At 43.9% G+C, this 11,300-nt stretch overlaps 1 protein-coding gene across 2 annotated transcripts; it reads right to left on the reverse strand.

Annotated features, from left to right (window-relative positions):
* Positions 1-1,201: 1,201 nt before the first annotated feature.
* On the reverse strand, positions 1,202-11,034 carry LOC147255091 (NACHT, LRR and PYD domains-containing protein 3-like). Of its 2 annotated transcripts, none has more exons than XM_086216761.1 (13): positions 10,796-11,034; positions 9,314-9,464; positions 8,156-8,278; positions 7,826-7,933; positions 6,595-6,675; positions 6,344-6,422; positions 5,717-5,933; positions 3,629-5,507; positions 2,982-3,155; positions 2,706-2,879; positions 2,457-2,630; positions 2,181-2,354; positions 1,202-1,926 (listed from the first exon to the last, which is right to left on the reverse strand). In XM_086216761.1, exons 1-13 carry the CDS (start codon positions 10,881-10,883, stop codon positions 1,896-1,898), a joined length of 3,453 nt encoding a protein of 1,150 aa, XP_086072887.1. In that variant the 5' UTR covers positions 10,884-11,034; the 3' UTR covers positions 1,202-1,895. The 2 variants fall into 2 exon arrangements, with proteins under 2 accessions (XP_086072887.1, XP_086072888.1); XM_086216762.1 differs by having other exon boundaries at positions 2,141-2,354; positions 10,796-11,031.
* Between the last annotated feature and the right edge of the window lie 266 nt (positions 11,035-11,300).

Consider the following 11,300-nt stretch of genomic DNA (forward strand, 5'->3'; position numbering starts at 1 on the left):
GTGGATCCTCCAGACCAGCAGAGAGAAGCTTCACTCCTGAATCCTGCAGCTTGTTGTTGCTCAGGTCCAGTTCTCTCAGGCTGGAGGACTGAGAGCTCAGAACTGAGAGGACAACCTGACAGCTTCCCCCTGAGAGGTTACAGCCACTCAGCCTGAGGAGGAATCAGGAATACAAAATTAGGGCTGCAAAATTCATCTTAATATCACCAAAATAACAAAATGGCTTTGACCTACAAAAGCCAGAATTCTCTTCATGTTTGTAGCTCGACTGACTCAACTGTGATTGTAAGACGTTTGGTGACATGTCACCACCCGTGGGTATATAGTCAATCTCATAATTAAAACTGCAATTTTATGAAGGCAAAAGGCGCACCAACCTGCCATGATAACCTTCAGGAAGAGAGATGCAGGAAAAGATCATCCCTGCTCGCAGTCCCAGCTTAAGTTTCAGGATATCTGACAAATTACAGGATCTGATGCACAAATTGGGACTTGTATTTTGTCGTTTTGTTCGTTTCATGATCATTAAGTTAAGAACAGACAACACAAAGGGATCAGGATCAAGAAGCTTCAATACAAGATACAGGTCAGTAAGAGCTGCTGACACTCATTACTTGAGCTGTCATAAATTTTTTATCTTACAGATGAAAGGAAAGTAGGTCCAAGGACTCGTCCTAGATTGATAAGACTGAAACAAAAAGACTGTCCTTTGTTCTCTTAACTCTTGGATTGACTGAGTTTGTGGGGGGTGACGCTGACATGAGCTTTCTTGTCACTGCACCTGATGAAACGAGATTTGAGCAGTACAAGCCTACACAACGCCGACTGAACTTTTCGTAGTTTAGCATAAGCAAACCAACCTGTTCGCCCAGTTACGACCAACCCTGTTAGAGTAACCGATGAGCTATTTTTAAATCAGTTCACTGAAGTTCATAAAACAAGAACATTTACACAGGATTTACCCAGTATTACAACCAATATACCAATTATAATGATGTAGCTAGTAGTACAATATGTATACCAGTACTTAAGTACTCCTTGAGACATACTAGACACCCCCCCCATACATTTATGAATAAGTTAAACCTTTGGTACAAGTCACTAGTAAAACGTACCTTCCACTCAGACCCAAATCAGCTGGAGGGAGGAGAGAGGAGACCTGTGATTTGACCCTGCATGCGTCGCAGTAACGACTGACGACTTAAATGAGAAACTTTATTCACACGAATCAAATTAAAAGCAGGTTAACAGTTCCACTGCCAGAAAAGCAACAACTGCTCGAGGAGAAGTACAACTTACAGACAACAAATTACACTTGAGCCAAGTTTTAAACACAATACTCAATCATTTTTGGATGAGTACAATCCTCTACAGCAGAGGTACTCAGATACGAATCTTTAAGGACAACAAAGAATTTTTTTCAGTGAGTCAAAGGTCATTTACTGAGGACAGTCAGGCCACATGTGATAAAAGTGTAATATTCAAAACAAAATGCCCTTTTCATTCAAAACAACAAAAATACAAACTAAAACAAAATGTAATTTCCATTACAACATAAATTAAATTAAACAGTTAAATTAAACAAAACATGACCCCTGCCACGAACCCAAAAACAAACATGTCAGGAGGAGTCAGGAACACGTTTATCTTTAAACATAAACAAAAAGAACCACAAGGAAGAAGGAAAAATGTATTTCTGTCCCACGGTGAATCATGTCAGGAACTCCAAACTAACATTGATGCTAAAATCAAATTTCCCTTGTAGTTTAACAAACTCATTTAAATTTTAAAAACTGCTCAAAAAATGTCTGTGTATCGTTGGCATGGAGACAAGTCCCAGCCAGTATATTGTGTCCTGGGGGGTGAGGGTGCAAGTACAGTGCAAATGCAGTCGCTTATGGGTCATCATGTTCCTGTCTGTATTTGCTGCAGGGTGGAATATAAACACAACATTTTGGGTTACAAAAAACAACAACAACAACAAAAAACACAACACAACACTCCTGCCAGAACGGCCATTCAGGAAACCTCCCCATGACCCCCCCCCCCCAAAAATGTCAAATCGTCTTTTCAGCGTTATAATTACATCTGATAAAAGATGGGAATTAGACAAAGTAACTAAAAAGGGCTCAGTACCAACCTGTCTGGGGGGGGTTCTTTACAAACCGCTAGATCCTGACCTGAGAGTTTCCAGTCTGCAGTGTGGATCCTCCAGACCAGCAGACAGCAGCTTCACTCCTGAATCCTGCAGCTTGTTGTTGCTCAGGTCCAGTTCTCTCAGGCTGGAGGACTGAGAGCTCAGAACTGAGGAGAGAACCTGACAACTTGCCTCTGACAAATGGCAGTCTCTCAGCCTGAAGAGGAATGGACACCACACAAAACCACAATTTAATTTTGACAATGCAGAGTCAGACTGTATGAGGGGGTCGACCTTTTATGCAGAGATGAATCCTGACCTGAGAGTTTCCAGTCTGCAGTGTGGATCCTCCAGACCAGCAGAGAGAAGCTTCACTCCTGAATCCTGCAGCTTGTTGTTGCTCAGGTCCAGTTCTCTCAGGCTGGAGGACTGAGAGCTCAGAACTGAGGAGAGAACCTGACAACCTCCCCCTGAGAGGTTACAGCCACTCAGCCTGAGGAGGAAATTCAGTCAGTCAACTTGAACATAAAAGTTTGTCAAGAATTTTGCAGAAAAACTAAATGCTTACTGCAAGGTTTCCAGTCTGCAGTGTGGATCCTCCAGACCAGCAGACAGCAGCTTCACTCCTGAATCCTGCAGCTTGTTGTTGCTCAGGTCCAGTTCTCTCAGGCTGGAGGACTGAGAGCTCAGAACTGAGGAGAGAACCTGACAACTTGCCTCTGACAAATGGCAGTCTCTCAGCCTGAAGAGGAATGGACACCACACAAAACCACAATTTAATTTTGACAATGCAGAGTCAGACTGTATGAGGGGGTCAACCTTTTATGCAGAGATGAATCCTGACCTGAGAGTTTCCAGTCTGCAGTGTGGATCCTCCAGACCAGCAGAGAGAAGCTTCACTCCTGAATCCTGCAGCTTGTTGTTGCTCAGGTCCAGTTCTCTCAGGCTGGAGGACTGAGAGCTCAGAACTGAGGAGAGAACCTGACAACTTCCCCCTGAGAGGTTACAGCCACTCAGCCTGAGGAGGAATCAGGAATACAAAATTAGGGCTGCAAAATTCATCTTAATATCACCAAAATAACAAAATGGCTTTGACCTACAAAAGCCAGAATTCTCTTCATGTTTGTAGCTCGACTGACTCAACTGTGATTGTAAGACGTTTGGTGACATGTCACCACCCGTGGGTCCGCTCCTCTACCCATGGCTACTCCACTTATCAGTATTACAGGAACTACAATTTTCTTTTAAGAAGGTAAAAAGGTGCACCAACATGTCATCGCACTACAACAGGAAGTAATCTCAATGTCTCTCTGACTCAATACACCCGACAGCCATTCATCCACTCGGCATGAGAGTCAGGAGTCTGAGATGACGGACAGGATACTGGATAGCTTTGTTTAATACAAAATAACGTGGCTACTTTTCTTTCTTGACCCAAAGGGAAAAAAATAAAATAAAATGACGGTTTTCAATTTGGACGTTTACACCTACAGGGCTTTGTTGGAGGCTCTGACCACTGGCAGCAGTTTCAGAAGAGCCACTTCTGAAGCAGAATATTTCTTCAGGTCAAACACATCCACACCTCCTGATGAAAGTAGGATGAAGACCAAAGCTGACCACTGAGCAGGAGACAGCTCAGCAGTGGCGATGCTTCCAGATCTCAGGTACTGTTGGATCTCCTTCACCAGAGAATGATCATTCAGCTCATTCAGACAGTGGAAGAGGTTGATTTTTTCCTCATGAGACAGATTCTCACAGATCTTCTTCTTGATTAGATCAGTGACCTGCCTGGTCTCTGAGATGCTTTTTCCCTCCTTCAGCAGGCTGTAGGGGTGTTCGGTCTGAATAAGTGGACCCACATCCTTCACCAGGCCATGAAGGTGCTTCTGATTGGTCTGCACTGAGAGACCCAGGAGGAAGCGGAGGAACAGGTTCAGGTGTCCATTCGGACTCTGCAAGGCCTTCTTCACAGCACTCTCATGGAGGGTAATTGGAGGCGTAAAGGGGAATTCCACACCCTCACGAAGGTCAGTGTGTTTCCAGTTTTTCCAGGTAATTGCAGGCTTCTGGTGGGTGTCTTCTTTTGCCATCAGATTGACACCCGAGTTCACCCACGTCAGATGGACATGTAGAGCAGCTAGAAACTCCTGCACGCTCAGATGGATGAAACAGTACAACTTGTCCTGGTACAGTCCTCTCTCCTCTTTAAAGATTTGTGTGAACACTCCCGAGCACACCGAGGCTGTTCTGATATCGATGCCACACTCCGTCAGGTCGGATTCGTGGAAGATCAGGTTGCCTTTCTGCAGCTGATCAAAAGCCAGTTTTCCCAGACACTGAATCATGTGACTGTTCTCTTTATTCCAGTGTGGATCCGTCACAGCTCCTCTGCCATACTTGATGTTCTTCACTTTTGACTGAACTACCAGGAAGTGAAGGTACAACTCAGTCAGGGTCTTGGGCAGCTCTTCGGTATTCCTGGTTTTCAAAATGTCATCCAGCAAGGTCGCAGTGATCCAGCAGAAGATGGGGATGTGGCACATGATGTGGAGGGTTCGTGATGACTTAATGTGGGAGATAATTGTGTTTGCTTGCTCTTTGTTTCTGAATCTCTTCCTGAAATACTCCTCTTTCTGAGTGTCAGTGAACCCTCTGACTTCTGTCACTAGGTCAATACACTCAGGAGGGATCTGACTGGCTGCTGCGGGTCGCGAGGTTAACCAGAGGCAAGCAGATGGAAGGAGATCCCCCCTGATGAGGTTTGTGAGGACCACATCTACAGAGGAGGACTCACTGATGTCAGAAAGGACCTTATTCTGGGGGAAGTCCAGAGGAAGCCAACACTCATCCAGACCGTCAAAGATGAACCCTACCTTGAAGTCTTCGAACCTGCAGATTCCTTTGGTGTCAGTGAAGAAGTGACGAAGAAGCTCCATCAAGCTGAACTCTCTCTCTTTCAGCACATTCAGCTCTCTGAAGGTGAATGGGAACAGGAAGTCTATGTCCTGGTTGGTTCTGTTTTCAGCCCAGTCCAAAGCAAACTTCTGTGTTAGGACCGTCTTCCCGATGCCAGCCACTCCCTTTGTCAGCACAGTTCTGACTGCTGTCTCTCTTCCAGCCGAGGCTTTAAAGATGTCTTCTAGTCTGATGGTTTTTTCTGGTGCGGCTGGTTTCCTGGATGCTGCTTCAATCTGTCTGACCTCGTGCTCCTCATTGACCTCTGCAGCCCCTCCCTCGGTGATGTGGAGCTCTGTGTAGACCTGATTCAGAAGGCTTGGGTTCCCGGCCTTAGCGACCCCCTCAAACACACACTCAAACTTTCTCCGAAGGTCAGATTTCAGTTTACGTCGACACTCTGCAGCAAGCATTCCTGACAAGCACACAGTAGTGAAATAAATTAGACAGTGCCACAGTAAATTAGTATAATATCAACATTAAATGGCAGATTATGAAATAATCATCAGTTATGAACAGCCCCTTGTGAGCCACATGTGTGTTTTATATTAAGGTTTATATTCAGTAAAGAAATTGGACATGCAGGCTCTTCCCATCATGTTAAAACTCTTAAAGTCCTCGTACTGCTCTGGAGACAGTCCGCCACCTCTTCCTGCTGCATCTTCCTCAGGAAGAACAGTGAGATCTTCAAAAGTGCCTCTCTGTAGCTCTGCCTTTGCTCTTCCTCCTCATGGTCCGATACCACATCACCCTCTAAATATTCTCGGTAATCTGGACTCAGAATCCTCTGAACTCTCTCCACCTCGTTCCTCACAAATGTGACAAGGCGTTCCTCCAGTAACTGTAACAGAACGATGAGTGTTGATTTCAACAGGTGTCAGTCAGAACAGCAAGGAGGACCTGAATAGTTCAGTGTAGGCAATTTCAATGTCATAATAATAAAATGTTGGATTCGAGTATGGTGAGGTCACAGAAAATACCGTCTTAGTGCCTCATTGTGTGGAGGAAGCATTTTGTGTGTTAAAATTACACACCTAGTAATCCACTAGGATAATACCCTGGATCAACAGTGTCACTCAGTGTGTGTAACACTAAAAACACAGCTAACCACTGCCCAGAGTGCTACAAAGTTGAAACAGGGGTTTGGTCCTTCCACCATCTTGCTGCCATAGAATTTTAACATAATGCAGTGTTAAAAAGGTCATGGTCATTTCCATGTACTTAAATGAGGACGGGTTGTTGTGTACAGACCTTAAGAACCAGGTCCGGGAGTGCTTGATGCTGATGGGGAGTCTGACCAATGGGAAGCTCTGCACTATCACATCCAACCCTGAGGACAAGAGCATCACAGTTATTTAGGACTCAAACTTACACACAGGTTATTGTAGAAGTTCTTTCATGTTGACAAAATGAACTCCAGAGTTGATGCAGGTCTGATTGTCAGCATTAAGACGGACAAGATCATGAGAAGAGCGCTCGATGTTGATGGACACATTTCTTACCCTCCGTCGGCAGGCTGTCCATCATCAAAAGTGAGAGGAACCCGCATAGTGCGATCACTCCTCATGGACACGATGGAACCCCTGATCAAAGTGGATGTGTGGTATTAGGAGGGAGACATGAGAAACTTTCAAGGTTTCAAAAAGTTGGTTTGATTTTACCAAAATAATAACAATAATAATCAATCAACTTTATTTGCATAGCACCTTTCATACAAGAAATGCGTTTCAAAGTGCTTTACAGAAAGAGATTAAAATGCTTTAAAAGCATTTTAAAAACATTAAGAGTCATGATAACACGATCAGGTAAATAACAGTAAAAATAAAATGATCCTGATCAGAACAGTGTATTAAAAATCAGTAATGAAGAAAAATAAATAAAAGTGAAATATAATACATGATAAAATAAAATAAAGATGTTAAAGGGAAATAAAATTCATAGATAAAAGTGCAGCAAGGACAACAGCCACTAAACAAATGGAGCAGAGAGAAAGTGCGAGGCTGTTCAAATGCTCAGGCAAACAGATACGTATTAAGCTTCCCTGACATCTGCGGGCTGAGTGTTCCATAGTTTGGGGGCGTAATTGACAAAGGCTGTGTCACTGATCTTTCTGTTGGTGCTCCAATAAGCCAGTGTTCTAGAGGGTATGTAGCTAACAAGGGAGTTAGCAATGTAGCTTGGTCCTTGCCCATTCAGGGCTTTGCATGCAGGAGGACCTTAGAAGGTCAATTCTGAAAATAACAGGAAGCTAAAACTGGATTAATGTGTTCTCTCTTCTTGGTTTGAGTGAACATCTGGGCTGCAGTTTTGGATGAGTTGAAGTTTGTTTTTGTTTTTTTGGGAGGCCAGTACAAAGTGCATTAAGGTCATTAGTTTACTTGAGATGAAGGCAGTGATTAGTATCTTTTGTGCGAAAGACTGAGTAGAACACTTTAAGCTACAGTTCCACAGTGCAAAAAATAAAATAAAACAAATAACAGGATGAGATTGGGCGTTTCCTCTTTTAGTTCCTGGAGCACATGGAGAGTACGGTAAGGAGAAATGGGTTAGTTGAATTATAACCAGTCACGCAGTGCGTAGTCATAACCACTAAATGCTGTTCAACTCTAGTTGGTGAAGATCCTGACTCATCCAGGTCATGGTATCTCTTAAGTGCTGGGTCCTAGTCAACTGGACGGTTCGTTCTTTTAGGGGCGATGCAGTTCCATCTGTTTTGTCACAAACAGGTCTCACCGTTTATCAGCAGGTTCTCCATCTTTAAAGTCAATGAGTCCCCCAATGGACCAGTCACTCTTCATGGATAAACAACTCAAGTCAAGAGAGCAGCGTCGCTCCTCCATCCTGATGCAAACATGAACGGTTAGACAGTCCAAGTCTTGTCAATGCTGACAATAGCATCCTGATCAACAACAGATAATATGTCAGTCTAACATTCTTACTCTGCACATATGAACACTACATTGTGCAAGTCATTGCTCCTCTGCTGCATCATTAGATCAGATGTTGAAACACAAACATGAATGAAGCTGTTGGGCTTCATCAGATGTGACAGGGTAGCCTCACCTCTGATCTTCCCCCTCTGAGGATGACAGATCCCCTCTGGTCTGTTCACCACACAAAGGGCTTTCAGGTAGATGGGTTTCCTCCATCATGTCCTCACAGTCACTCCGAGCTGAGAAACAGCTGCTGGGACAGAGGTCTTCAGTCAGTAACAGGAGGTTTCAGTCACATGACACGCGGGATCAACCAGTAACGGCTGTTAGGGGTTCATGGAGGCTGATAAATGACACAAGTAGCTGATGTTCAGTTGCAGTAGGCTCTGCTCTGGGGGACATCAGCTGTTACTCCCAGATAGACAATCCAGGTTCAGGTAGTTTGTCCAATCGTTTCAATAAAAATGAGCCAGAAAATAAAAAATATCCAGAAACTTGCCTGACAAAGTAAAATCAACTCTGCTGTTGATCACGTTGCTTCAACGCAATCTTGAAGATAATCGCCAACTTCACTATCAAAAGAAAATTTATTATGGCAGCTGTTCATAGTTTACGGGAATGAGAAAACCAACTCTCCCAACCTGTTCGCCCAGTTATAACCAACCCTGTTACAGTAACTGACGAGCTATTTTTTAATCAGAGTTTACTAAAGTTCATAAAACAAGTACATTTACATAGTGGGATATTTACCAAGTAGAACAATGTAGCTAATAGTACAATATGTAAACCAGTACTTAAGTACCCCATGAGACATACTGGACCCCCCCCCCACCCATACATTTATGAATAAATTAAACCTTTAGTACAAGTCACTGGTATGTACTCTTTCGCTGGAATAACGGCAGAATTAGTAGTTTAATTTGACACTTGATCAGACGAGGAGCTTCAGCCTCAGACTGACAGAAATGTGTGAGATACTTTCCGACACCTTCGAGCACCTCACATCAACAGCTTGGATTCACACAGCAGTGGAGGTGGCGATAAGTGCACCCTCAGAGGAGGAATATTGCCAGGCTAAAACTGACCCCCAATTTGCCGCACTCTGTCTGAAACGTCGGACTGAGCCACAGAAAAAGACAGGCGAATTAGCGGCTCGGTGACCAGTATGAGAGCACCAAATAAAACATCTATGACAAACAGACATTCATGAAGGAACATTCCTGCAGTACCAACAGTGAAGTAACGCAATGATCCTGACGTTTAAAGATCCATCCAGTTGAAATCTCACCTGGGTAATCTCTCTCTGCTCAACTCAGGGCTTTTTCTGGCCTTCATTCCTGGACGGGCAGCAGCAGGCAGGAGAGAGAGATGCTGAAGGTTGCATGACTCAGGCTGATGTGATTCAAGGACACTGACGGATGAACTTGTTAGACATAAACCTGACAAGGAACGAGGAAGAGGTTGGGCTGCATTACTGAATGAACAGTCACATAGAACATAAAAATCAGATGTAAACAAGACACACAAACTACAAACAAGACACGAGTAAACCAACATAAGTATGGTTAAAAGGAAGTATCACTGAGTCTGTGGGTAGCAGACTTGGAGTACCTGTATTTCAGGGTTGTTTTTTTTCTTAACAACATTACAATGGAAATACTGCAGTTCTTCCTCCACAACAAGGATTTACCAGAGTAAACATGTGAAATCCCAATGACGGTGAGGTACTTTCAAAATTTGAACCCTGACAACTTCAAAAAGACAGGACACATACGAATTTACCCTGACCTTTGGAGGTCAGAGGTAGAACCCTGTGTCGGACTGTTTTCTTCATTCCCGCCCACACCTGCAAATATTCTGACAGCACATTCCGCACAATAGAGTGATCCATTTAATTTGTATTTTCCCCTGTCCCGCAGTAAAGGTTATTTTCCTGTGTAGGCTGTTAATAAGAGACGCATGGAGTTGTTTGTTTGTCTGTCTTTCTTTTGGCGCGCCGGCCAGGAGTAGCGCGCATATTTCCTTGATATTATTTGGTGGTAATGAATAAGAGGCCGACTATTTTACTCTCCTCCTTTCTATACGAGATTTGCGTTGGTCCCGCGGCGCGGCATTGCAGTCATGGGAGGTTCAATGCGCGCGTGGAGCGTAAACACTTGTGGTGGACTTTTGGCGTAAATTTGACGCAATACAAGCGAAAGAGAGATAGGAAATTTTTGTTCTGGGCCGGACCACCGCGCAGCGGCACCGCATCTCACTGGAGTTGTTCGCGTTTGATGCTGATGGCTGAAACTGGAGAGTAAAGCTGGAGAGCCTGCGAGCACCGGGGGAGAAGTACGGGGACAGAATCCTGCCAAAATGGTTTGAACCTGGGTTTTAGGGTCAGGGTTAGTTTTTTTCTTTGAATGCATTTCAGTATTTTTCAGTGTTCAAGATTAAAAAAAAAAAAACAAAAACTTTCAGGTTCAAATCTTTTTTTCCCCCCTTCTCATTTTTATATTTTCACTGGAACTATTTTTGGTACAGGTTCAAACCATTTTGGCAGGATTCTGGCCCTACAGTGGAAAAGTTAGCGAGCCACTGCTCTGAAGCCAGAGGCTCAAGGACGGCATGTCGCTGAGCTCATTATCAAAGACTCGGGGCTGTCCTCGTATTGGAGTACATCCGAGTTTTCTGAATAAACCCACTGTGTACTTCCTCCACCACACAAATACATATTCAAGTTCAAACTGTTTCTTTTTTTTAATTGTTGTTTTGTTTGTTAACTTACCGAGAGATTTCAGAAGCGCTGGATTGGAGAGAAAAAGAGTGAAAATCCGCTGTTCGCACGACGAACGTCTGCATTCACCCGCTCCCATCAACTGACGCGCGTCTGGACCGTAAGAATCTGAGCGCCAAATCCGTTATTATATGACACTCGCGAGGGAAGGACAACAAAAAAAAAAAAGAACAAAACACCTGCCGTGAGTGGGGGTGTGTGAGGGGCGGGAGTAACCATGGCAACACGGTTACGGACAGTCCCAACACCTGAGCTTGCAGCAACTGTTTCTGGAGAGTTCCAGACAAAGCCTCCTCGGGTTAGGCAAAACAACTTAAATAAAACCCGCTGGCAGTCAGCCTTATATTTGAAGTAACCCTCCAAGAGCTGATTCTAATTAACTTTTAATTTAGGAACACCACAACTTAATTATTTCATTAAATCTCAGCAGCTGACGTGGCGAAGTCAAGCTAGCAACCAAGTGGGTAACCACTGAAAACCCAACCTAACGATTGTG

Source organism: Aulostomus chinensis, chromosome 10 (assembly GCF_037954235.1).
Source record: "Aulostomus chinensis isolate RoL2024-O1b breed Wild chromosome 10, RoL_Achi_v1.0, whole genome shotgun sequence".
In the NCBI taxonomy this organism is placed as follows: Eukaryota; Metazoa; Chordata; class Actinopteri; order Syngnathiformes; family Aulostomidae; genus Aulostomus; species Aulostomus chinensis.

Bases quoted from the DNA above. Each gene is read 5' to 3' on its own strand.
- LOC147255091 (XM_086216761.1), bottom strand. From the start codon at position 10,883: ATGGGAGCGGGTGAATGCAGACGTTCGTCGTGCGAACAGCGGATTTTC. The intron at 7,934-8,155 runs GTGAGGCTACCC...TGTTTGCATCAG, and splicing joins TCAGAGGGGGAAGATCAGAG to GATGGAGGAGCGACGCTGCT. The intron at 5,934-6,343 runs GTCTGTACACAA...GTTCTGTTACAG, and splicing joins TCCCGGACCTGGTTCTTAAG to TTACTGGAGGAACGCCTTGT.